Source organism: Paroedura picta, chromosome 4 (genome assembly GCF_049243985.1).
Source record: "Paroedura picta isolate Pp20150507F chromosome 4, Ppicta_v3.0, whole genome shotgun sequence".
Taxonomy (NCBI): domain Eukaryota; kingdom Metazoa; phylum Chordata; class Lepidosauria; order Squamata; family Gekkonidae; genus Paroedura; species Paroedura picta.
Window position 1 is genome coordinate 71576257 of NC_135372.1, and position 27722 is coordinate 71603978.

Sequence of the window (27722 nt, forward strand, 5' to 3'; positions counted from 1 at the left end):
ATTCAGCAGAGACCTGATATTCCAAAAGCCTCCTCCCATCCTTGGATGCCACAGAGTGCTTGCAAGTCTAACAATATCTTGTTCCCTCTCTTATCCTGCCAGCCTTAGTTGGACCTATTTGTTTTTCTATTTATTTCCTGCTACTATTGGCAAACCATCTTGCAGTGGGTTACACAGATAAAAACATAAAGCCTCACTAAAAAACCCATATAAATATTACAAAGTAGTCTCAACCCCCCATTACCTAACAAATCCCTAGTGAGCATATATCAATACATTTAATATTCAATGTGGCAAAATCTGTGAATACTTAAATTCAAGAAAAAGGAGGACGAGTTGGGTTTTATACCTTACTTTTCACTACTCAAAAGAGTCTCAAAGCAGCATAAATCGCCTTCTCATCCTTTCCCCACAACATACAACCTGTGAGGTGAGTGGGACTGAGAGACCTCTGACAGGACTGCTCTTTGAGCTATGCTCTAACAGGACTGTGACTAGCCCAAGGTCACTCAGCTGGCTGCATGTGGAAGAGCGGGGAATCAAATTTTGCTTTCCAGATTAGAGTGCACCATTCTTAACCACTGCATCAAGCTGGCCAGGAATAGACAAGCCAGATTTGTCGAAGAAGCTGGAAAAAAATATGATAAAATAGTGCCCTCAGAGGGCATTGCTAAGCAACACCAAGAATATTGTCAAGCCTTCCCTTCCATCAGAGAAAGGCTGGTGGAGGGTGAAGGGCCCTTTATAGGGATGCTTTGGCCTTTGAGAGAATTAATTCAGCCAGGCCTCACAATAACCACCAGATGACTTGCAACCACCTGACTTACATGATTCACTCAGGCCTGGCGGTTTGCTACTGTTCAACAGCAGCCACTCTACAAAGGCAGTATGTGAAGTAGTCAAAGCTTCAGACTAGGATCTGGGAGACCTGGGTTCAATTGAAGGAGGGCTGACAGAAATAGGGTGTTTGGTGTGAAGGAGAGAAGGATGCAGGGAAAGGCAAGGATGTGGGGGCTGCCAAGAAGTGGGAAAGAGGAAATAATGTGGAGAGGAGGATACAGGGGAAAGTGAGGCACCCCTGCAATTTCTTTCAGGTTTCACACTGTACAACATGGCCTGGCTCAGCCAGCACTGCACATGTTGGCCAGAAGCTTCTGGGGGAGGAGAAAAGGCTAAACTGAAGACAGAGGGTAGATAAAGGCTGGGCAGCAAGAAAAGAAGAAGGTAAGAAAATGTAAGGGCTGTCAGGGAAAGGAAAGAAATAGTGGGAGCGATGGGAAATGAAATGACTCTGCAAGTCCTTGTGTGTCTTCCATTTGTATTTAATTAATTAATATCCACTAAAGCAGTGGTCCCAACCTTTTTATCACTGGGGACCGGTCCACACTTGACAATTTTACTGAGGCCCAGGGGGAGGTAATCTTTTGCCAAGGGACGCCGCCGCCTGAGCCCCTGCTCCATTTGCTTTCCCACTGGCGCCCCTGACTTTCCGCCACACGCTGGGGGGGGCGCTGCCAGCAGCAGCTGTGCAGTGCCACGCCAAGGGGGAGCCCAAGCCATGGTGGTTGCTGGGGAGCACCAAAGGTGAGCCGGTGGCAGACTGGCAGGGCAGCCCCTGAGGCAGCAGCCGGGGAAGAGGACGAGGAGGAGCCACGGCCCGGTACCGACTGATCCATGGACTGGTCCCGGTCCCCAGACCAGAGGTTGGAGACCACTGATCTAAAGAGTTCTTTGCTGTGCAAATACGAACTGATTGGTCATCCCTGGCCCCAAGGAAGTAAGTCTGGCCTCAACTAGGGCCAGGACATTTTCAGTCCTGGCCCCTACTTGGTGGAATGAACTCCCGCAGGAGATCAAGGCCCTGACATAGATGGCACAGTTTTGTATGGCCTGTAAGATGGAGCTCTTCCACCAAAGCTTTGGTTGAGGGCAGTTACCTCATAACATCAAATGGGCCTACCCATAAATAATACCTCATGAAAACATCACCAAGTAGAAATTATGCTAGAAACAATATCTGTATTAATACTGTTGCTGATTATGGCATGTGGCTTTAAACAATTTTATAATGTTATTAATTTTTAATTTATATTGTTATTCCTTATCCGGTTGCCAGAAGGGCAGTATATGAATCTAATTAATTAATTAACTCTCTCCCTCAAAAATAATGTCAAATTGTTGAAAAATGTTCCCTTCCTGACCATTCAGAAGGGACCCCTCAAATATAGGCATCAAGGCAAGCAGCTTTGTTTCCTGTTAAGGAATGCTAGGAACCTGGCTGCCACTTTAGAAACCAAACAAAACTTCAAACTGTTTTGTAGATATTTCGTAGAACAGCACTGCAGTTGTCTGTCCTGGATGTAACCAGATATAACTGAGATAAATCCCTGCATCTAAAGATATAACTGGTGAACCAGCTGGAGCTAGTTTCCATGGTGTCTAAAGAAGGGAGCTTTGACTTCTGAAAGGTGAAATCCTGAACATCTTTTTGCTCTACAAGGTGCTACTGGATTCAAAGTTAAGTTAGTAGAATGCACTACATGCAACACAGGAGCAATATGCCTTCAACTCAAAAACATATCACCAAAATTGTATTGCTGCTGTCTAAAGGGAATGCAAACCCTAGTTTCTCTATGCTTTCATTCTCCCTGTTCTTCCATAACTCGCAGAGCAATCTTCAGTCTTTATCTGTGTCATTTTAATGGTTAAAAAAGCTCTGATTTGATTTGACAGTCTCAGCATAGTAGAACTCATGCTACCTGCAAACCCGGCATTCTCATCACAATTCAAAGCAATCATATCAATAGTATTATTGATGTTCCATGTTGTTTCCATTGGCTTTTTAAAGCACTGGACAAGATATACTAGGGGGTCCAATCTTTCTTCAATCATAGATGGTCCAGGAGGCTATTTAATTCTGTGTGATTGCACTGTAACATTGTCTGAGCGTGCACACACACTTGGAAAAGAAAATGCTTATTTCATACATAGAATTTCACCCTGAGATATTATTCTTCTGCTTTGAATGTAACATTGCTTTTTGATAGCCTTTGTTGTCTTCACTGGGAGCAATTAGGATTTCCCACAATCTCAGCAGTGTGGTTTTCTTCTTTTGCTTAGTATTCTGATACAGTGGAAGACCAAACAGGCAGTGTTAGGAGTTCTGATTAAGGATAAGGGATGAAAGGCAAGACAGACTGTGTTGGTTGGGAAATCTAATGAACAGCTTGCAGGAGAGCTATATGATTTTGCTGCTGGTGGTGGGTTTTTTTAAAGCCTCCCTCCCCTTGTTATTTTAAAATGATACTGCATCCTCCCTGTAAGTCTTAAGTCTGCTATATGAGACTTGTGCCATGAAAACTATGGATAGATATTAAAATAATTGGTCTTAATTTTTCCTAAGAATATCTTCTCATAATTAATTTTCTGGGGATTTCTCTCTCCACTCCCTAATTAAGTGAACAAGTCTGAGATTTACTTTTATAAAGTTAAGAGCTCTGCACCCTTCTTAAGACATTTAAAAAATGATTTTAATGGTGGTTTGAAATATTAGCTTTGTAGTCTTATACTTCACACTGCAATGTTGCAATCCGTACTGTCAACTGGGAGCAGCCTATTAACAAAGACCCACCTTTCATCTAGTACAGACAATTAAGATATCGAGAAATGTTTTAGGTGGGTGTCTCTTCTTCCACTGAAAGCCCAGTGAATCTTGATTCTCTATGAAAGCCATATCAAATTTACAGTATTTGCTGGCGTAAGACTACTTTTCCCCCCTGAAAAACATGCCTCCAAGTGGGGGGGTCGTCTTATACGCCGGGTGCACTTCAGTTGGGATAGACATAGCTGCCCATAGTGGTCCATAGTACTGTACTGTAATGTAACGAACTCTATATTTTGAGTGGAAATGTTGGGGGGTTGTCTTATACGCCCAGTCGTCTTATACGCAGGCAAATACTGTACTTATTTACTTTTTTATGGCCCACTTTATTTCCCAGTGGAAACCCAGAGTGTCTTACAAAATTCTCTTTTTCTCAATTTAATCCTTGTAACAACCATATGAGGTCAGTTAAGTTGAAAGAGAATGTATCTGCCCCAAGGTCACTGAGTAAGTTTCTGTGGCAGGGTAACATTTGAACCTGGATTGAAGTCCAGCACTTTAACCACTACACCAAACTGGATGTTTTTAACGAAGAGTAGGTGGAATAAGGGATTGGATGCAACACAAAGTTTCTACTTGCACTAGAGCTCCAGTGCAAGAGGAAATCTAGTAGCTACTTGAGCTCAGTCAAGCAAACCGAATTCCCACTTGGTTGTGGGAATATTGTGCAACCAATTTCATGGCACTGAAATATACAGAGTGGAAAGACCAAGGTATTTCTTGTTTGAGTGGAACTGTGCAAGTCCTTTCATCTTTCTGCTTACATATCACTAGATCCAAACCAAAGAAGAAAAATATTTATTACAGGCTGGGAGAAGAAAATTAAAATCATAGAATCATAGAGTTGGAAGGGGCCATACAGGCCATCTAGTCCAACCCCCTGTTCAACGCAGGATCAGCCGAAAGCATCCTAAAGCATCCAAAAAAAGTGTGTATCCAACCTTTGTTTGAAGACTGCCAGTGAGGGGGAGCTCACCACCTCCTTAAGCAGCCTATTCCACTGCTGAACTACTCTGACTGTGAAAATTTTTTTCCGGATATCTAGCCTATATCGTTGTACTTGTAGTTTAAACCCATTACTGCATGTCCTTTCCTCTGCAGCCAACGGAAACAGCATCCTGCCCTCCTCCAAGTGACAACCTTTCAAATACTTAAAGAGGATTATCATGTCCCTTCTCAACCTCCTTTTCTCCAGGCTGAACATTCCCAAGTCCCTCAACCTATCTTCATAGGGCTTGGTCCCTTGGCCCTAGATCATCCTCGTTGCTCTCCTCTGTACCCTTTCAATTTTATCTATGTCCTTCTTGAAGTGAGACCTCCAGAACTGCACACAGTATTCCAAGTGTGGTCTGACCGGTGCCGTATACAATGGGACTATGACATCTTGTGATTTTGATGTGATGCCCCTGTTGATACAGCCCCAAATGGCATTTGCCTTTTTTACTGTTGCATCACACTGCCTGCTCATGTTTAGTTTACAATCCACAAGTACCCCAAGGTCTCATTCACACACACAGTGTTACCTAGAAGCGTATCCCCCATCCAGTAGGCATGCTTTTCATTTTTCTGACCCAGATGCAGAACTTTACACTTATCTTTATTAAATTGCATCTTGTTCTCATTTTCCCATTTTCCCATTGTGTTCAGATCTCATTGAATTCTGTCTCTATCTTCTGGAGTATTTGCCAGTCCTCCCAATTTGGTGTCATCTGCAAACTTGATGAGTAGTCTGTCCACCCTCTCATCTAGATCATTAATAAATATGTTAAATATGTTAAATTTGAAATCCCACCCATAAATGTCTCCCTCCCCGTGTTTCTTTGTGTGCCTTAGGATAGGCTAATTTCCTCTCCCACCCAATTTTTACTTTAACTGATTCTTGAATGCTTTCTACATTCCAATGGGAAGGAAGGAAGGAAGGAAGGAAGGAAGGAAGGAAGGAAGGAAGGAAGGAAGGAAGGAAGGAAGGAAGGAAGGAAGGAAGGAAGGAAGGAAGGAAGGAAGGATTATTGGGATATTAAACTAGAATTGGGTTCAGATCCCAGCTTGACCATAGAAGGTTGTTGGGTGATCTTGGGCCAGTCACTCTTTGTCAGCCTAATATATTTCAAAAGGTTATTGCAGGAATAAAATGTGGAAGAGGACAATGACGTAATGTGTTTTGGATTCCCACTGGGAAGAAAGGTATAAAGGAAGTAAATAAATAATTAATAAAGCTAATGAAATAAATTAATAATTAACAAATTAACTAGGTAGAGAGCAGACAAATGAATTGTTGCTTGGTAAGTGGTGGGGAGAGAAGGAAGCAGGGAAAGGGGAGAGGATATGGGCACTGCCAGGTGGTGAGATAAAGGGGATACAGGGGGGAAAGAAGTGAACCCAAATCTTTGAAGGTATCCCACTTGTAATTATATAATAGCCATGACTAGGATTATAACAGTCTGATCTGGATGTATAATAATATACAGTAACAAATAAGAATAATGTGTCATCACATTCTACAGAGATCATGTTATAAAACTGGTTTGGGATGTAAGGAATTCTTTCTTATACACGGACCCCATGCATGTCAAGTGAATAATTTAAATGTTAACTTACCTATAGAAAAACAAATCCTATAAATACAAGCCCTAACAGTTAGAGCAATGTTTATTGCCTTTGTAAAATGGACATAAAAATGGACATTTCTTGGCTAAAATTTATGTCTTCCTTTGGAGATTCTTCAGGGATCAGAAGGAATGGAATTAAATGCCATTGTCTACTTCTTTGGCATGATGTTAGACAAAAGATCTCAGTAATTTGCTGCATGCCATTGCAAAGAAGCGCAGCAATAAATAACTCAGATACAAAGTGGTTGCAAGTTAAAACTAACCTGTGATCAATACTTATATATTTTGTCATTACTTTTATCATAAGAGGATTCTGTATTTTATTAGGAGGAACTCAGCTCACTTCCTCCTGTAGCTCTGGGCTCAGTCTTTGTTTTATGAATCAATTTGCACTTCACAAAATCCTTACTTGCTCTAATTGTGAGCAAAGTTCATGACAACATAAAATGTTTTACAGGAAGTTGAAACTGAGTGAATACACATGTTTCCTCTTTCACTGTTGATATAATTTTACAGCTATAATATTAGCTTAATGAATTTGTTTTTCTCAGAATTTTATCTGGTTTATGAATTTTACCATGAAGCCCATTTCACTATGCAATTTATACAAATTTGTAACGACTCATTTGCGGGACATTGGCTGTGGATTTCAATTCATCATGGATCAGTGGCACAGTAATTACACAGTAATTAGCAAAGAACTTATGTGCAAATTTTCATAGTGGCAGAAACAGAGGCACAGCATGAGAAAAGGTAAATTGCTTTTGTATAACATCTCATTCACAACAGACTTTTATTTTCAGATATAATCAGTATACAATAAAGAAACATTAGGCTGTTGTAGGAAAATGTTTTCAGAAATGCAAGCGCACTGTTAAACATATGTATGCATATTTTATTGTATCTTAAATGGTGCTAATAAAATTTAAAATGCATTTAATTCAACCCTCACAATTAGAAAAAAAGGATATTAAAAAGAATGTTATATGTGTGAGTAATAGTAGGAGGCGATGCCATGTAATGCAGTCTAGCCCTTTAAAGGGTTTATGGATATCTTTAGCAGAGTTACACCCTTCTAAAGTCATTGACATCATTGGGTTTGGATATAACTATGCTTAGGATGGCACTGTAAATAAGATGATTAACTTACTCTATTGCTTAGAAGGCAAGACAAGCGTATATAGTTGGGCACAAACTTAAGGCCATTGTGACACAACTTGGTGTCTTCGTGATAAAGCTGTGTCTACATTGTCATTGGCAATTACTCCCATTCACTTGCTTGACTGCAGGGCAATGCCACACTTGGTAAATGAGCTTAATCTTCTCATAAACAGGCACAAGACTGAACCAACAACTGTGTGCCAAAGAGGTACCATGGGTTAATATGAGCTGGTCTACTGTTTCCTTTACTAACATATGATCTCAGACAAGTTGCTTTCTACATTTACTAAGTGTGCCCTTAATAGTTCCCAGAAGAACCCCAAATTTGGGATTCCCCAGTTGTTGCTGTGTAGGTCCCATGTACAAGGAACAGCTAGTGCAGACAACCCTTAAGGTTTTAAAAATAAAAGAAATAATAGTATTCTGTTTTATGCTTGTCCAGTAGGAGTCTGCCTGTAGCTATAAACAGAGAAAGCAAAAGTTTCTCTGTATATCTCCAGTGGGATTTTCCCCAATTTTTTTCCAACCTCTCCTGTTGCATGCTTACTTCGCTTGGAGATTTCTAATGGTAAATTTCTAATGGATTAGACTTTAAACCAGGTATGCATGTTAAAATTAGTTTCTTTTGATTCAGATTTCTTCATTAGAAAATGCATGTAAATCCCTTTTCCCCCCTGTATAATGCAGAAGTACTGTTGGTAGAGTTTAGATATGTGAAGAGGTGTGAAGCACCAGACTGCTTAAAAGAATAATAATAATATTGTGAGGGGAAACATATATACTTATTTCGGACCCAGGCTGATAACCATTTGCCATAGATAGCAATGATGGTCTCATAAAGCAGACAAATATGCTTGCAAATAAGAGCAGTGTTATATGTTGGGCTAAATAAACTTGATCTATCATTAGATGGATCTGAAATTGGTGACTTTCTTTTTAGTCTCCATTTTTGCTATAGAGGCACTATTTCGTTGATTTATTTGGTTCGATGAATCAAGTTAAAAATCTTTTGGTTAATTAAGAATATGCATCCTGTTATTCAAACAGCATGCTTTAAGATTTTTTAAAGCCTTTAGATTTTTTAATTATTCAGTAGAACCACTTAAAAAATGTAGGCTCCACATTCAAAGAAGAATTGATCTGTTCAAAGATGCTACCTGCCTAACTGGATCACCTTGAAAACAAGCAACATTTTATGCACATGCAAATGTTTAAAGATTAAATTGCTTAATCATTGAGAATTCTCTGCCTAAGTTGTTTTTAATTAGGTGACTCCTCTTATCCTAAACCACTCCTCAAAACAAACACATGGAACCAAATCACTCAGTAAAGATGAAAATGCTATGTTTTACTTTATTTTCCACAAGCAGCAAAACCAGTTGTGTCCAGGAATACAAAGAGTACTAGCTGTGAGTTTGGATTTATTTATTTATTTATTTATTTATTTATTTATTTGTTTATTTATTTATTTATTTATTTATTGCCCGCCACTCCCTTGTGGCTCGTGGCGGGTTACAACATTCTAAAACCCCATAAAATCCATTAAAATCCAGTTAAAACAACTACAGTACAGCAATTATTAGTTAGCAAGTTAACCCGGCAAGATTGGCTAATCCACTACCCTTTTCCCCTACTAGCAGGTGGAGAGGGGGTATTGGTGGTACCCATCTCTAATCCCAATCCCAAGTCTCGATTTATTTATTTATTTAATTAATTTATTTATGACAACTAACTAACATAGATTGTATGTTATATCATGCTATAATGCAGTTGTTACGTGTATGTTTGCAGAAGCGTTAGCAGGATGGCAATCCTCTCAGGACAAGAGATGTGGAAACCCTTCCACATGTTGCCCCATGAATTTGTGGTTGTCTGTGGGGTTTTGGTATTATGGGTTATGGCTTCTATCATGGCATTGGCTGGTATGTTGCTTCCACTCTTTTTGGCTTTTTGATGAGAGCCAGCTTGTTGTAGTGGTTAGGAGCGCTGACTTCTAATCTGGCGAGCTGCGTTTGGTTCCCCGCTCCCCCACATGCAGCCAGCTGGGTGACCTTGGTTTCGTCACAGCACTAATAAAGCTGTTCTGACCGAGCAGTAATATCAGGGTTCTCATAGCCTCACCAATCTTACTGGATGTCTGATGTGGGGAGAGGAAAGGGAAGGCAAGCTGCTTTGAGACTCCTCCTGGTAGAGAAAAGCAGCAAATTAGAACCAATTCTTATTCCACTTGCCAGTTCCTTAGCTACAGATACACACCCTTCCCGGGCAGGGTGCAGAGAGCAGGGACAAAGGCACTGGAGAGTACCTCTCACAATGGGAAGAGATGCTTGCCAACTCCTTAAGTCCACGCATATACCTCGCTGGGGCAGGGGGCAAGCAGAAAGTTGTCTATATTCTGGAGGGGCAGCATGGGGGCAAAGACACTGTTGAGCACCTTTCCCAATGCGGAGAGCAGCCTACTGGCTCTTTAACTCGACAGCTACCCTGCAACCTGAAGGGGTGAGGGGGGGGGATGGAGCCAGTGAACACCTCGCTTGATGGGGAGAGACACTTGCTGGGTCTTTACAGTCCACACTCTCCTGGGCAAGGTGCTTGGGGGGGGGGGAGATGCTTGCTTGGTCTTTAAACCCCCCCCCTGCAGTGTGTAAAAAGAAGCGAACCAAGGAATTTCTCTACAGCCTGGAAGGTTGGCATGGGTAGCAGGGAGCTGCAAGTGCCTTTCCCAATGGGGAGAGATGCTTACTGGCTCTTTAACTCCTCTCTCTTTCTCTCTTTCTCTCTTTCTCTCTCTCCCTCTGATCAGGCAGGGTACAGAGAGAAGCCTCTGCCTCCTAGATCTGACTTTATTATGCTTCCCCCACACACACTTCAGTTGGTCCCATGTGGAAGAATGGAAATTCATAGAAATCAAGAGAAGTAAAATAAATTTTAAAAAACAATTAAGAAGGTTACTGTAGGATGCTTGGCTGCTGATATTACTGAAGGTAATGTGTAAGTTGACAAGTCTGTTTCTGTAGAAGAGCTGGATTTTACATCCTGTTTTTCAGTACTTAAAGCTCTCGAGCTGCCATTGGCAGTTGGGGGTGGGGTGCCTGGCGAGGTTGACTACGTGGTGGGGAGAGGCTTTTTTTGGTGGAGGGATCCCCCCCCCCATTGATGCAGGAGGATGCCAAGGGAGCAGAATCCATCCCTGCTCCTTGAGCTGTGTAGATCAATGGCAATGTTTCTGCATCTTACTGCAGCTTGCCCAGGGCTGACGTTGCCAGATGCACGCAGAGTATGTTGTCAGGCCATGTATGTGCTCTTGAAGCTTGTTGCCTTTTTTGGAAAGCAGTCCAGTCTACACTGCAGCCCCAGAGAAACTTGATTGGGAGACAGAAGAACCTAATGACAGAGGGAGAGAACAAGGTGAGAGGCAGGAGAAGAGAACATATGAGGGACAAGAGAATTCTGAAAGCCTTCTTTACCTGAGGAGTCACCACTTTGGAGGCAGAAGACGACAGAATGGAAATTGGATGGGGGTGGGGGGAGCTAAAGCAGCTCCTGAGCAGGAAACCATTGCTAGCTGGGCAGGAGCATGGCTGGGAAAGTTGAGGGGGGGGCAGTGAGTCTTCGGCATTGGAAAAGGGACATCTGCCTCCTAGATTGGACTATGTTGGATTTTTCAGAGTTATTGAGGCTTCTCTCTCCCCATTCCCACAACTTCAGTTGGTTTTACCCCTGACAGGATTGTTGAGGGTAAAAAGGTAGAGAGGAAAGCAATGGAAGCACTTTCGTATCCCTATGTGGGAGAAAGGCAAAGCATCTAAAGTAATAAAATAAATAAAATGAACAACTTAGAAAGTTACTGTATGAATCTTTTTGCCTATGTGCCTAAAATATATATATTTTAAAGGGGCAAGTCTTGGTGATTGATTGGGAGGCTTCTGCAGTTCTCATGGCTGGTGCAGGCAGACAGAAGCAGAGCACCTTCCCCAGAGTAGGGGGACAGTGCAGGAGGACACAGTTTCCACACTGTGCACTGGGACAAACAGGCCCTGCAGCTCCTGAAATCCTCCGTCTTTACCTGAGAAGTCACCACCAGGCAAGCAGAAGTGAAGAGTAAGGAGCAAATGCAGCCAAAGTGGCTTGTGTGCAGCAAATGATTGCTGGCTGAGCAGGAGCATGTCAGGGAAGGCTGGCGGGGGGGGGGGGGTAGAGAATCTTGAGTGTTCTAAAGGTTCCTGATGGGCAGCGCTCACTCTGGAGCCTTTTGAATGTTCAGTATGTCTTCAGAAGTATGACTCAAAAATTATGTATAAGATACTCATATACGACTTTTAAATACAAGCGTTCCAGAAGTGGTTTATACAAACAAGAGTAAATAATTTTAAAACCCTAGTATTATCCATTTGGAACTATCCATAGAGTTTTCATGGCAGATACCGGAGTGGTTTGCCATTTCCTTCTCCAGTGGATCACCTTTTGTCAGAGCTCTTTGCTATGACCTGTCCGTTTTGGGTGGCCCTGCACAGCATAGCTCATAGCTTCACTGAGCTATGCCATGACAAAACAGCGATCTTAAAAGACAATGCAGTAAAAGTGCTACACTCAATATGCCAGCAAATTTGGAAAACTCCAATGGCTACAGGATTGGAAAAGGTCAGTTTACATTCCAATCCCAAAGAAGGGCACCACAAAAGAATTGCTCCTGGGGAGGAAAGCTATGGCAAAATCTAGGCAGCATCCTAAAATCAGAGACATCACCCTGCCAACAAAAATGCATCTAGTCAAGGCTATGGTCTTCCCAGTTGCAATATATGGCTGTGAAAGTTGGACCATGGGGAAGGCCAAGTGTCAAAGAATTGAGGCTTTTGAACTCTGGTGCTGTAGAACAGTGGTCCCCAATCCATTTATCTCCGGGGACCAGTCAATGCTTGACAATTTTACTGAGGCCCGGGGGGGGGGGAGTAGTCTTTTGCTGCCTGAGCCCCTGCTCCACTTGCTTTCCCGCCGGTGCCCCTGACTTCCCACCGCCCGCTGGGGGGTGCTTCTAGCAGCAGCTGCACAGTGCCACACCGAGGGGGAGTCCCAGCCATGGCGGCCACTGGAGAACATCAAAGGTGAGCCGGCGGCAGAGTGGCAGAATTGTCCCCGAGGCAGCAGCAGGGGAGGAGGACGAGGAGGAGCTGCGGCCCAGAACCGACTGATCCACGGACCGGTACTGGTCCCCGGACCGGGGGTTGGGGACCACTGCTGTAGAAGACTCTTGCAAGTGCCTTTGACTGCAAGGCAAACAAACAGGTCAGTCATAGAGGAGATCAGCCTTGACTGCTCCTTAGAAGGCCAAATCCTGAAGATTAAACTCAAATACTTTGCCACCTCATGAGAAGGAAGGGCTCCCTTCCATCCAAGACCATCCAACAAAATATGTAATTTTCATAAAGGCAGCTGGTTCCTGGATCTAGGTCTTCACTGTTTTTTATGGCCTCTCCTGCCATAGTTGAAAGTCTGAAGGGAGTGGCCATCAGATGAAACTGTGTACTTAGCTTGCTCTTTCCTCTGATGGCCTTACTGATAACAGCTATGTCTTCCAGACCTGATTATGAATCTCAAAGGTTTTTTTTCTAGGTTATTTGCTAGAAGAGATGCTCTTTTAAAAGAGCACAACAATAGATGTGTGACTGTTCCTAATTCAATACTTCAAATTGGTAGTAGATCTGCATGTTAAAATAAGGTGGTAAACAACAACCTGGAGTTTACAAAACGTGTGAACTCCAGGTTGGTTGTTGTTGTGTTGTTGTTGTTGTTGTTGTTTTCCCACCTTACTTTAACATATGAGAAAAAGTCTCATTTGAATGGAGCAGTGATTAATTTGTGTTACAAATGAGAATATTTTGTGCAAAAGTAAGGCATCCTTGTAGCAAGCACTGACTCTGTCACAATTCTAATTCCTATGTTTGCATTTCTAAAAACGTGAATTATTCCTATACATAACTATTTATGCAGATTCACAGAATGACCTCTGAGAACAAGGCTGTATAATTACTAGGACTTGGAGTAGTGCTAATCAGATGGATTTTTAAGAGCAAAATCGCAAACATTTTTTTCTTCTGTCTTACATTATTCATGAACTTTCTATTTATACATATTACTGGAAGAATAAACTATAAGTAACCATGAGTACTTTTTCTTTTTGTTCTGTACTGAACAGCACTAAAAAATAACACTTCAACCAATGGTACCTTCTAACTAATCTAGTTTAGGAATAAAGATTTTTAGTACTGATATTGCTTATCTTTACAAATAAGGTAGGTTGTTGTGAGGCAAGACACTCCTGTTTCTTGCCAAGGGTTAATGTGTATAATAGTAGGCTCATTCCATCTTGCAAGTGGTATTAATCTGGGCCTTCTGCCTATTTGGCCCTTATTGTCTTTAAGGCAAAAGTTAGGATTGGGGTAATTGGCTCAATATGAGAACATGCGGCCCATGGGATGGGAGGGGGGATGACAGGAGTAATGAGGTAATGTGCTTGAGGATTCCAGCAAGAACATGTCATGATTGGATTGTTCTCATCACCTGACTCTGGTCTGCCAAGAAATATAATTGAGCTAAGAGCCTGGGAAAAAGTTAGCTTCTATTCTAATAGACTAAAGGCCTAGATGTTGATATCCTGAAATTGTAACGGACAGCAATATAGAGAACACTTGAGCTGTAAAATTGTGCCACGTTTTCTTGCTGTATGGTTTTAGAGTTGCACATAAATCAAAGGACAAATCTTTTTTCTGAGATATTATTCAAATAAATTCTCTGTATATTTTACAAGGATTGTTTTCTTGTGCTGTGCAACTAGGGGCTATTATGCACATTCAGGTTTTCACCGAAGCAATACATTGATCCTTTTAAATCATCATTTTTTTAATGGTCATGTTTATGCATGTGCTCTGGTATTGCATTGGTTTTTTCTGCAAATGATTATACATTTGCAAGACTTAGGACGGCAAATCCTTAAGTGGGGGAGCACTTACTCCACTGTGCTACATGCTCATTGGCAGGCCTTATGCAGATGACACTCAGCTCTTCCTCCTGATGGATGACCGCCCTGACTCTCCCCCAGAAGCATTAGCCAACTGCCTGAAAGCATTGACAAAATGGCTTAATCAGAGTCGTCTGAAGCTCAACCTTGCAAAGATGGAGGTCCTATGGCTGTCCAGGAAGGGACCATGGGAGGAGGTGCGCCTGCCCACCCTGGATGGAGTACAGCTCATAACAGCCAGGAATCTGAGCATGATCCTGGATGCTTCCCTCACAAAGGTAGCACGGCTGGTATTTTACCATCTTCGCCAAGCCGTTACTGGCACTCTACTTGGCCCTGGAACACCTAGCCACAGTGATTCATGCGATAGTCACCTCTAGACTGGACTTCTGTAACTCACTCTATGCACGTCTACCCTTATCTTCAATCCAGAAACTACAGCTGGTGCAGGACACCGCAGCCAGGCTTCTCACTAATACACCATGGAAATTCCACATCCGGCCTATACTCCAACAACTTGGCTGGCTCCCAGTTGAATTCTGGATTAAGCTTAAGGTTTTGGTAATCACCTTTAAGGCCATACATGGTCTGGGCTTAGTGTATCTGAGAGGCTGCATCCCTGACTATACCCCCCAAAGAGACTTATGCTCTATCACTTCCATCTGGCTGCAGATCCTTGTCCCCAGAGAAGAACATCAGACTTCAACAAAGGCTAGAGCCTTCTTGGTCCTGGCGCCAACCTGGTGGAATGAGCTCCCTGAAGAGATGAGGGCCCTGTCCAAACTCTCACAATTTTGCAGGTCCTGCAGAAGGGAGCTACTCCACCAGGCATTTGCTTGAGGCCGACCAGCCCAAAAACATCCACTGCCCGCCCAGACACCCCCTCCCATGACTGAAGAATCTGACCAGCCCAAAGATGTGTCAATGTTCCTGTTTAAATATTATTCTGGTTGGCATGTTATGATTGTTATATTTGTTGCAATGTTCTATGCAATTACCCCATGATGTTATATGTAAACCGCCCAGAGCTGTATGGAAGGGTAGTATAAAAATAAATAAATAAATAAATAAATAAATAAATAAATAAATAAATAAATAAATAAATAAATAAATAAATGGTTATCTCTGGGGGAGTGAATAAATTAATTTTTGCTGGTGTAATGCTGTCATAGCAGAGGTCAGAGGGTCTGTACTGAACAAGGGGTGCCTCTATCTCCCATTTGTGGATGAGGGACTAGAGGCTGTCCTTTCACCCATTTGTGTATTGTGGCACAAGGGAGGAGTCCAAAAATATGCTAACATTTATACACGTGAAAACAGGCATATTCAACAACATCATAAAAGAAAAGTCATTGTGAAGCTAGTTTTAAATACTACATAGAAAAGATGCAGTCACTGCTATGATGGGGGAATGCCATACAGAATTAAAAATACCATGGTGGGTTTTCCATGGCAAAACTAGCATCATTTGCAGAATCAAAAAAGAAGACATATTTTTTTGCAGTCTTTTTACAAGGTTTCCTGCCATGCATAATAGCCATAGATCTGAGAACCCAAAAAGTTTAGGTTTGGACCACTTGACGGTTGTTGATTTTAAGAATATTTTGGCACATGGTAAACATGAAAACAGAATATTACTGCATATGGTAGTAAATATTACATTTAGTACTCTATTTCTGGTACTTTAAAAAAAGTATTAAATAGCATCTGGGCCATTGCTTTGAACTTAGAAAATGCATATTGATTCTCTGCTAATTTTCATCATGTTGCCCAATTTGTGTATAAAATGCAATAGCTGTTACACTGGAGTTGATGAGAGGTCCATCTCATTCAGCGCTTCCTGATAACAACTAGGCAAGTATCCCAGGGAAGTTTACACATGACAACAAAGCTTAAGGGTGAATATAAAATGCAGCTTTTCACGCTGGTGTTCTCAAGCTGATATCTGATTGATGATATTGGAAAGAAACACTGCATTTTGAAAGTGATGATTTCTCAGTGTCTATTTTTCAATGGCATTTTTCTGTTTTCATAGACGTGATCTTCCTTTCTGGGTTTACTACCACAAAAGCCATCTGGGATCAGAAAGGATGATCCCATGAGAACACTTGTACAAACATAACATAGAAATCTGCCATTCTTAATCCATCTAATGTTTTCCTCCTTCTTGAGAACTCTTATGTGGCTTTAAAGGAGCCTCCGTTTAGTTCTCTGCTCTAAAATTTGTACTTTGTTGGTATTACTTCAGTAAGAAAGATGAGAAATTATATATTAATGGGTGTTTTTATTCATTGGGATCATTATGTTTTCATTTTTTGTTATTCACTTAATTTATTTAGAAGCTATCATCGATGTGTTAGCTTCTTTTTACCCTATACAAATGTACTTCCACTTCTCACAGTAGTTTTTGGAACTGCCCAGAACAAAAAATTGTGAAATGTACACCTGAGGATACATGTGGCTCTGTGGATACATGTGGCTCTATGCATGCATACAGATTGTATGAAGGACAAGAGATCCTAGCTTGCATATCTATAGTGGGTGTTTGCTCAATACAATACACCATCTGCTGCATAATCCCACTGAAAGCACTCCTGTTACCTTTTTCAAAACTTTCAGTACAATATTTTGCAGTCTCTTGTCTACATCATATAACTCTGTCTATGTGTAAATCTTTGAGATATCCAGTCCCCACCTGGAGGCTGGCAATCCTACTTCAGCTTGAGAGAGCCGCTTGGACAATTGGGGTGGGGAAATAATTCCTTAAACTAGTGATACTCATCCCACAGCTTGGGGGAAATCACATTTGCAATTGTTATTGAGCAAAATAGCCAATTTTACTTCCATCCCTGTATCATGAGTCTGCTTCTCAATGCCTCCTTGGCTGAGGAAGAGATGGAGGAAGCTGACCCTAGCCCTCAGATGGTGCAACAAGATATACCATATGAGGTAGAGTGGGTGCAGGCAGGGAATCTCAGGCTGCAGGTAGCATACCATGCACTCGGTCCCCCAGCCCAGGATCTAAAGCTGAAGTAGAAGCACTGCAGCTACCAGCCTTACCCATGGGGTTTCCAGAGCACTTGGAACACCAAAGGTGGTATTCAAGGGAAGTGGAGGAATGCAGCCCAGCACTGATCACCTTCTGCTTGTGGGTTGGAGTCACCACAGGATCAGGGCCAACAGCCTTGTAGGCTGCTCAGGTACTGATGAGTGGCAACTACCGACGGATGACTCAGCAGGTTGATGAGTTGTTCCTGAATGACTCAGCAGGATTTTCCAGATAAAAGTCACCAGAAAAGGGGAGCCAGTGTGGGAACAAACTATTTATAATTTATGGAACACTAGATTCAAAGCCTGTTTCTTAGAACAGGCTTTGAAAGGGCCCCCCTCCACGGCCTCCCAGCACACCCGGCAGCCCAGCGAGGTGGCGGGTGTGCTGGGCGGTCACAGGGAAGCCATCCCCGGCCCCCTCCCCCCGGCGAGGCTGAGGCTTGCATGGGGCCCGCCGAGCACACTCTCTGCCTCATCCATAGCCCCTTCCCCGCCGGTGAGGTCGTGGCTTCAGCTGGGGCTGCTGAGCACACCCGCCGCCTCTGTGGAAGCTATCCCCAGCCCCCTCCCCACTGGCAAACCCCCCGGCTGGACTGACCGTGTACTCACGGCACTCGGGTCGGCATGGCTTCTGGGCAGAGCTCTGGCTTGTGCTCGTGAGGGCCCAATGATTGGGCCCTCACCCGACTGGCTAGAACTGTTGTCTGTCCTGGTGAGGGACCAATCGGAAGGTGCATCATGCCTTCCGATTGGTCCCTCACCCAGACCGGCCCCGCCTACTCTCCGCCCACTTACCCCTTAGCCTTTTATGTTTATACAGCGACAGCTGTATAAAGATAAAGGTCACCCAGCTGTATAAAGATAAAGGGAAGAAGAAGGGAAAGGTTAAAAAAGGCACATACACCACTCAGTAACAACCAACAGCTTATGTAGCCTGTTTTCCTGTCGAAAACTCCCATGCACAATTAACTCTTACTTGCCTGCAGAACTCCCCAATACATTACAGGCACAAAGCCTTTTGTATTGATAATGATTATGTGCTTCCCTAGCCTGGCACACGCAGGGTTAGTGCAAGGGCAAGCACAGTTACAAAGTCAAGCAAGTTCAAAGCGTGTACCAGAGAGTAGTCAAAAGTCCAGTCCGGGTCTTATCAGGAATTGCTAGTGGATGAAGTCCAAAGGAGAACCGAAAGAGTTGTTGTTTATCTTAACAAGGTCAAGCCGGGAATCTGTGGAGCATTCAATCAAAGTGTAGTCTAGTCGGGTGAAGCAGGGTCAAGCCGGGAATCAGTCAAGCAGAGCTTTGCCGAAGCGTCGGGGAGCCGGAAACCAGTCAAGGCAACGGGTGGACATGTGCACAAAGTTGCAGCCACACTGGGAAGCACTTCGGCTGTGCTTTAGAACAAGCTGAGCTGTCACACCAAGTGGCTGCACCTGGCACTCAGCCTTCCACCTGAGCCCAACCTAGCCTGTTGCTGTAGTCTAAGCCGAGCACTTTTCCTGCGTGTTGCCAACGTTGTCCTCCTGCATTCCCTCCTGCGCTCTGGAGATGAGTCTGGGCTGTTCAGGGGTGTTGCTGCAGGCTGAGATAATGCTGGTGCAGAGGGCATGGTGCTTGTCTGTGTGGGACCTGGTTGTGGCTCCCTATCGGGACTTGCCTATCTAAGCAGCACCCTGCTGCTTTGCTCCAGCTCCTCCACTTCTTCCTCCGAGGGAGCTGGCAGAATGAGCTTAGGCAGCGGTGCAGAGGCACCCTCTGGAGAAGGGGCCATGACAGATTACTGCAAAAAATCCAAACAATCAGTTTGTAAACAAAAGACAACTTATGTGAAAAATCCCCAAAGTCTGTATAAACTATGAAGCAATCCAAAACATTAAATGAATAAGCACTATAAGCAGTATAACCAGTATAAGCAGTGATGGTTCACTGGCAGATTATTCTATTTTGATAGATTCAGGTGGGTAGCCATGTTGGTCTGAGGCAGCAGAACAAATTTAGAGTCCAGTCCCATTTTGATAGCTTCTTCTTAGAATCATAGAATCATAGAATCATAGAATCATTGAGTTGGAAGGGGCCATACAGGCCATCTAGTCCAACCCCCTGCTCAACGCAGGATTAGCCCTAAGCATTCTAAAGCATCCAAGAAAAGTGTGTATCCAACCTTTGCTTGAAGACTGCCAGTGAGTGGGAGCTCACCACCTCCTTAGGCAGCCTATTCCACTGCTGAACTACTCTGACTGTGAAATTTTTTTTCCTGATATCTAGCCTATATCGTTGTACTTGAAGTTTAAACCCATTACTGCGTGTCCTCTCCTCTGCAGCCGACAGAAACAGCATCCTGCCCTCCTCCAAGTGACAACCTTTCAAATACTTAAAGAGGGCTATCATGTCCCCTCTCAACCTCCTTTTCTCCAGGCTGAACATTCCCAAGTCCCTCAACCTATCTTCATAGGGCTTGGTCCCTTGGCCCCAGATCATCTTCGTCGCTCTCCTCTGTACCCTTTCAATTTTATCCACATCCTTCTTGAAGTGAGGCCTCCAGAACTGCACACAGTACTCCAAGTGTGGTCTGACCAGTGCCGTATACAATGGGACTATGACATCTTGTGATTTTGATGTGATGCCTCTGTTGATACAGCCCAAAATGGCATTTGCCTTTTTTACCGCTGCATCACACTGCCTGCTCATGTTTAGTTTACAATCCACAAGTACCCCAAGGTCTCGTTCACACACAGTGTTACCTAGAAGCGTATCCCCCATCCAGTAGGCATGCTTTTCATTTTTTTGACCCAGATGCAGAACTTTACACTTATCTTTATTAAATTGCATCTTGTTCTCATTTGCCCATTTTTCCATTGTGTTCAAATCTCGTTGAACTCTGTCTCTATCTTCCGGAGTATTTGCCAGTCCTCCCAATTTGGTGTCATCTGCAAACTTGATGAGTAGTCCCTCCACCCCCTCATCTAGATCATTAATAAATATGTTAAAAAGTACCGGGCCAAGCACCGAGCCCTGAGGTACCCCGCTACTCACCTCTCTCCAGTCTGATGAAACACCATTGACAACAACTCTTTGAGTGCGGTTCTCTAACCAATTCCCTATCCACCTGACTATCGGAAAATCCAGATTGCAGTCCTTCAACTTATCCATCAGAACATCATGGGGAACCTTGTCAAAAGCTTTACTAAAATCCAAGTAAATGACATCAACCGAATTTCCCTGATCCAGCAAACCTGTTACTTGGTCAAAAAAGGAAACCAGGTTGGTCTGGCAGGACCTGTTGGAGACAAATCCATGCTGACTTCCTTGGATCACCAAATTGTCCTCCAGATGTTTGCAGATCGCTCCCTTTAATATCTGCTCCATTATCTTCCCCACAACAGAGGTCAGACTCACTGGTCTGTAGTTTCCTGGGTCATCCTTCCTCCCTTTGTTGAAGATCGGAATAACATTTGCTCTCTTCCAGTCCTCCGGGACATCTCCAGTCCTTAAAGAGGTTCCGAAGATGATGGACAAGGGCTGTGCAAGTTCTCTGGAAAGTTCTTTGAGTACTCTCGGGTGCATTTCATCTGGACCAGGGGATTTGAACTCATCCAGTGCAGCTAAATGCCTCTCGACAACCTCTCTATCCATGTTAACCTGCCACCCAGACACTGTCCTTTGGCTATGGCCATCTCTAGATGTGCCTAAACACTTTGATCTGTGGGAAAAAACAGATGTAAAATAGGCACTAAGTCTTTCTGCTTTCTCTGCATCTTCCGTTAGAGTTCGTGCATCCGCACCCAACAGTGGGCCTATTGCCTCCTTTACTTTACGTTTGCTCCTCACATAACTGAAAAATCTTTTCTTGTTACAATGGGCTTCCCTGGCCAATCTTAGCTCACTCTCAGCTTTGGCCTGTCTTATGATTGATCTACAGTGCCTAGTAACCTGTAGGTACTCTTCTTTAGAGCTCTGTCCTTCCCTCCATTTCCTGAACATTTTCCTTTTCTTTCTTTCATCCAAATAGGCTTCTTAGAGCTCCTGCAGTGTTTTCGTCTTTCTGGGATAGTCATTGATTGAGTATGCAATAGCTCTTGTTTGAGTAGCGCCCACCCTTCACATGCTCCCTTCCCTTCCAGCATTCTCGTCCATGGTATGACACTCATCATGTCTCTGAGTTTATTAAAGTTTGCCCTACGAAAATCCAACATCCGCGTCTGGCTACAAGCTTCCTTGGCTCCCCATCTCAAAAGGAATTCTATGAGGACATGGTCACTTCCCCCTAGGGTCCCCACCTCCTTCACCTCATCCACCAACTCTTGCCTGTTGGTCAGTATTAAGTCCAGTATGGCTGAACCTCTTGTGGGTTCATCTACCATTTGATAAATGAAATTGTCAGCCAGCCAGGTCAGAAAGTTGCATGACTGAGGACGCTTTGCAGAGTTTGTTTCCCAGCACACATCTGGGAAATTGAAGTCACCCATGATGACAAGGTCCTGCCGCTTGGATATTTTCTCAAGCTGCTCACAAAGTGCAGCATCCACATCCTCTCGTTGGTCAGGTGGTCGGTAGCAGACACCAACCACCACACTGTTTGTTTTCCCCTCGCTTATTTTCACCCAGATGCTTTCCACTGTAGATATGCTCTCCTTCACTAGAATTTCCTGACAGGTAAGCCCTTTCCTCACATACAGTGCCACTCCTCCACGTCTTCGATCTATTCTGTTTTTTCTGAACAGTTCATATCCATCCACCATTACATTCCAGTCATGAGAATCATTCCACCAAGTGATGCCTACTAGATCATACCTTTCCATCAGCATGAGAAGTTCCAGCTCTTCCTTTTTATTGCCCATGCTTCGGGCGTTAGTATAAAGACATCTGAATCCTTTTACTTTTGGTTCCCTATGAGCTGGCCTTGCCGGTTGGGCTGCCTCCGATCATTTTCCTTCCATACACTCCCTATGTTGATCATTTCCTTCCCCTAGTGGCTTTAGTTTAAAGCTCTCCTGATGAATCTCCCCAGGTTCCTGCCAAACACATTCTTCCCCAGTTTCGATAAGTGCAGACCATCAGGTGCTAGTAGGCCTTCCTCAAGAAAGCCTATCCCATGGTCCCAGAAACCAAATCTCTCCTGCCGGCACCAACTACGCAGCCAGTGATTCACCTCCATTATCTTCCTCTCCCGACGCATTCCTCTTCCCTTGACAGGCAAGACTGAAGAGAATACCACTTGTGCCCCCATTTGCTTGAGCTTCCTCCCCAGATTTTGATAGTCTTTTTAAATAGGAGCGATGGTATTCAGGGACATGTCATTCGTTCCCACATGGACCATCACAAATGGGTAGCGATCCGTAGATTTGAGGAGTTTGGGCAGCTGTTCTGAAACATCTTTAATTTTCGCCCCTGGCAAGCAACACACCTCTCGGGTTAGGGGTTCGGGCCCAGCCACATGGCGATCCGTTCCTCTTAGCATGGAGTCTCCAATTACCAGTACTCTCCTTTTTTTTTTTTCTTCTCAACTCCATTACGTTCTGTCCTCGCGGCCTCTTCCCTTTGTCTTGGACTTCGTTTTGGGACCTCTTCCCTTGTTGACCCTTGCACCTCCTCTGCAAGGGCCTGAAATCTATTCTAGAGCTCCAAAGGCCCCGAGAACTGTCTCACTCTTCGCCGTTGAGTCTTTTTCCAAACTGTCTGCAGAACAACTTTATTATACAACTTTATTCTTCAGAACAACTTTATTATATCTAGTATGCAGCCTTTGTTAATCTGTAAGAAAACCAACAACTACAACACAAGTGCTATATACATTCCACCAAAAGTATTATGGAACTTACTGTTTTATTAGCCATTATAAAAGGAGTTATTATTATTTTATTACTATACATAAAATACTTTGGTTGTAGTTGTTGGTATACTATTTCTGTGGAGCAGGGAAGAAACAGGGTAAAAAAATAGAGACAGTATAGGAATATCAGGGTTTGAAAGGAATAAAAATTCAGAATCAGTCACAATGTTCCCTGGATGGCTATGACCTGGTAACTTGGTCAAATACATGTGAATGTGCCACAGGTTTCAGCTGCAAGTAAAGGTTAGGAGTTTTCTTTCCCTGAATATTGTTATAAGAATATGTTTTTAATTATTTTTGCTTTGCTTTGTATAGATTATGATGGCAAATTGAATTGCCTTCCTGAATATTTGAAGGAAGGTACATTTTTATTTAACAGATCATATAACTTCTATAAAAACCACAGCAAACAAAGGAGAAAGATTAACTTCTTCAATGTCACAAAAACAAAATGATATTATCTCAGAAGCCCAAGAAAGATAATTCATGTCATCACCACTGAATAATGCTTTTAAAATAAAAATAACTATACCTCCTGGGGAACTAGAGATGACCAGGAAAAGATGGGCAGATTTGATAGATCTCAAATCAAATTACAAGAAAATAGAGCAATAAGTAATAGATAGTGTTTCAAGAATACTCAGCCCTAGTTCTTGCCTACAAAATGCTGATTGTCTGGATTCCTTCTGGTAATAAAACTGCTTTTGTTCCTCAGGTTAATCTTGCTTCTGTTGATTGAGCACCATGGTCATTTAAAAGTATAAAATAACATTTTTTCAATTGTCTATTTTTGTGAGGGTTGCCAGGTCTGGGTTGGGAAATACCTGGAGACTCTGGGAGTGGAGCTGGGAGTGGGTGGAACTTGGGGTGGGGGGGCATCATTGGAGTATAATGCTACGGAGTCCACCTTTCAAAGCAGCCTTTATCTCTATGGTAGTAGTAGTAGTAATAGTAGTAGTAGTAGTAGTAGTAGTAGTAGTAGTAGTAGTAGTAGTAGTAGTAGTAGTAGTAAATTTATTCAGTTAATTTGACTCCAGGAGAACTGATTTCTGTCACTGGGAGATGAGCTATAAATCCAGGGGATCTCCAGGTCCCACCTGAGGATTGGCATCCCTAGTGTTCAGTTTTTATATATTTAAAATATTCCCCCTTATTTAACTGTTCTATGCAATCACAAAGCCATGGCACTTTCTTTGCATCCCAAGTTCAGTCCCTGAACTCACTAGTTAAAGAAATGTAGCTTAGCAAGTACTGGGAAAGACCTTTCTGTGCTGAAGGGCCTGTAAAGCCATTGCAACTTGAAGCAAATAACTGAGAGCAAAAGAATTGAGTCAGGATAAGGCTGCTTCATATCTTAACCTTAATAGATGGTATATAATCCTCTATATGGCAATAGAATTTCCATTAATTAGATTTTTTAAAGAACAGTTTATTAATGATCACAGTTTGATTAGTTTAGCTGATTATTAAAACATGAGTGGTGATGGGATTATTTCTTGAGATCTCATCCAGTCATATGTACACAAGAACTCATCAGTTGATATGAGATCACATAGACATTGAATAGATATTGTTTGGGATAGGATTCTTTCTTTTGATAGTTAGGAACTGGAGTTAACTATAACAAAATTCCTTCCAAGCCAATTAAGGAAAAGAACAGGATCAGTATCTTAGTAAATTCATCTAAATTGGGTTACCCAGAAAACTCAGATAAGATACCAAAAGTATGACAATATAATTTAAAAAGTGAATAAATTGAATAATAAATTGAATAATAATAATAAATGTTTCTGAAATGCCAGAATTTCATAAAGCCCAATCCTGTGCCTCTTTTCTCAGAAGTATGCCCCACTTAGAAGAAGAAAAGTTGGTTCTTATATGCCACTTTTCTCTACCCCAAAGAGTCTCAGAGTGGCTTACAGTTGCCTTCCCTTTTCTCTCCCCCCATAATAGACACGCTGTGAGGAGGGTGAGGCTGAGAGAGCCCTGATATTACTGTTTGGTCAGAACAGCTTTATCAGTGCTGTGGCGAGCCCAAGGTCACCCAGATGGTTGCATGTGCAGGAGCGCGGAATCAAACCCAGCTTGCCAGATTAGAAGTATGTGCTCCTAATCACTACACCAAGCTGGCTCTTAGTTCAGTCTACCCTAGATTGTGGCAGGAAGAAATTGCAAAGTTCCTCCTCACATCATACTTTTGTCTGTAAGTGGTAGTAATTGGGTCTGCTGCAGTAATCACCCCTTGGAAGTTATGATCTCTAGGGTATAAACATTACAGCACTAATAGCTAGCATTTTTTATGAATGTGTGTTTTGGTATTTTAAGGAAATTAACAATTTCCGAATACTTTAAGCATGTCTTAATATACAAGGTATCTCTTCTCTTGAGACGTAGACAAAATGTTGCTTTGTATCAGCACTCATACATAATCTAATGTGGTAAGATGTAGGTGTAACCCACCCACCCCTAACTTAATGTGTCCTAAGCGTGCATAAACATTAAACACCTCTGGGGGGGGGGGTCATTATAATAGCGATGCTTGAATTCTAATCTCAGGTAATACCATGGTGTTTAAAGACAGCATAAAATCACCTGTGAGCTGTCCGGGCAAAATTGAGGGAGAATTAATACTGTAGCTTCAATCCTTGGTTATGATTGACAGTATATGATAGGAAATAATAGCCTTTCAAAGGGCACACGATTTTAGCTTCTCAAAGGAATTGTGAAGTTACTACATTTCAGGTCAAGGTCCTCAAGTAGCATAATTATCAAAGAAGTGCCAATCCAAAATGGTTTTCCATTTTTAAAATGTGCTAATTTATAGGAGAAGTTGATGGTAATTTTTTTTTAGGTCTCAAAGAATGTTTTACAAAAAAACTAAGTGCTCAAAGTGCATGACTTTAGTATGCTTTTTCACCATTTTCAATACAGTAGCATTCAATGAAATGGTCATTTGAATTTCTGTCTTTGAGGTGTGTATAAATTTGGTATTGGGTTGAATATGGACTGCAAGGAGAGAGAAAAAATGCAACAATGAAAATACTGTGGTACTATTCCAAGTATGATCACCTGAAAATATTCTATTAAATCAGTTTGAATTGTTCCAAATGACTGTGTTGGAGGACAATTATATTTCTATTTGAAAATATTGCTTGGGTTTCCACTTGGAACTTATTAATAAAATCTGTCAGCATTTGGTTTTGTTTAGCATTATTAAAAATCTGTGAGATGAAATAGTCCTTGGTTAGAAGACCTAAGATGTATAGATTGTTATATGACTTGTGGAACCTTTTTGATACAGTTTACAACTTGGTTTAAGGATGCAGGCTACCAATGGAAAAGGTATACCTTTTCTTTTTGTTTGTTTGGAGCATTTTCCTCCTTGATTATAAAACACTAAAAGATACCTTGTCTATCTCATGGGCAGATGCACTTTTAAATAGACATACTTTTACATGAACTGATAACATCTGTAGTCATGGATGGCCCAGTCTAGCCTGAATAGCATAAACTAGCTTGATCTCATCAGATTTTTGAAGCTAAGCATGGTGGGAAACCACTAAGGAAGTCCTGGGTTGTTATGCAGAGGCAGGCAATGGCAGTCCACCACTGTTTGTCATTTACCTTGGAAACCCTATGGGGTTGTCATAAATTGGCTGTAACGTGATCGCACTTAACACACACAGCCATGATAAAGGATGAGCATCAGGTGTATTTCGTATGCCAGTTCAATATTCCACCATCTTAGAGAACTTCGAGGGTAGGTCAGCAATGGCAACTTGACTGATTTTTTTTTTCTGATTTCTGCATCTTAGTGATGCATGCCTAAAGACATTTGTGTGTGTCCTTTGAACAGAGCTCTGGATTAATGCATGATTTTTCACCAGACGTGAATGGTTCTCATGGGGTTGTTTTCATAGCCTCATGGATGTCTGTTGCTGCATGACCATGACTGCTGTCTCATTTTGTATTTGTCTTCCATATGTGATTAATATCCAAATGTTCTTTTTTTCCCTTTTCCCTTTTTGTAGAAATTATTGAGCCTACTACTACTAGTCCTGTCTCAAGCCCAGGTCAGTATCCACATACATCCCCGAAGTATGCTTGGGTACTCTTTCTCCCTCTATCTCTGTCCCAGGAATGACAACACACCTGTTGTCATATCAGAAGCTTCCAATTATTGTTGAGCAGTATGACTTGTGATACTGCTGTACTGTCTCTTTCCTGTCTTTGTGCATTCACCGTCTGTGCTGCTTTTCAGCCAAATGATGTTTTGTCTTGGTAGATTTCTTTCAAGACAAGGCCTCCATTTCTCTCTGTTTCAAAGATCACACATCAGATGTACATAGCATTGGTTTAGTCATGAAATGCCTTTGCTTTTCTATTCCCTTTGTG

General features: G+C 42.4%; 1 protein-coding gene across 3 annotated transcripts in view; it reads left to right on the forward strand.

Annotated features, from left to right (window-relative positions):
• NEGR1 (neuronal growth regulator 1) overlaps nucleotides 1–27722 on the forward strand; it is a 719159-nt gene that overhangs the window by 584211 nt on the left and 107226 nt on the right. The window contains exon 7 of one of the 3 annotated variants that reach the window (XM_077333337.1): nucleotides 27359–27400. The exons of the other annotated variants lie outside the window; for them this stretch is intronic. Within the exon in view, the coding sequence (XP_077189452.1) occupies nucleotides 27359–27400 (42 nt within the window). The remainder of the gene's footprint in view (nucleotides 1–27358; nucleotides 27401–27722) is intronic. 3 annotated transcript variants of the gene reach the window in all.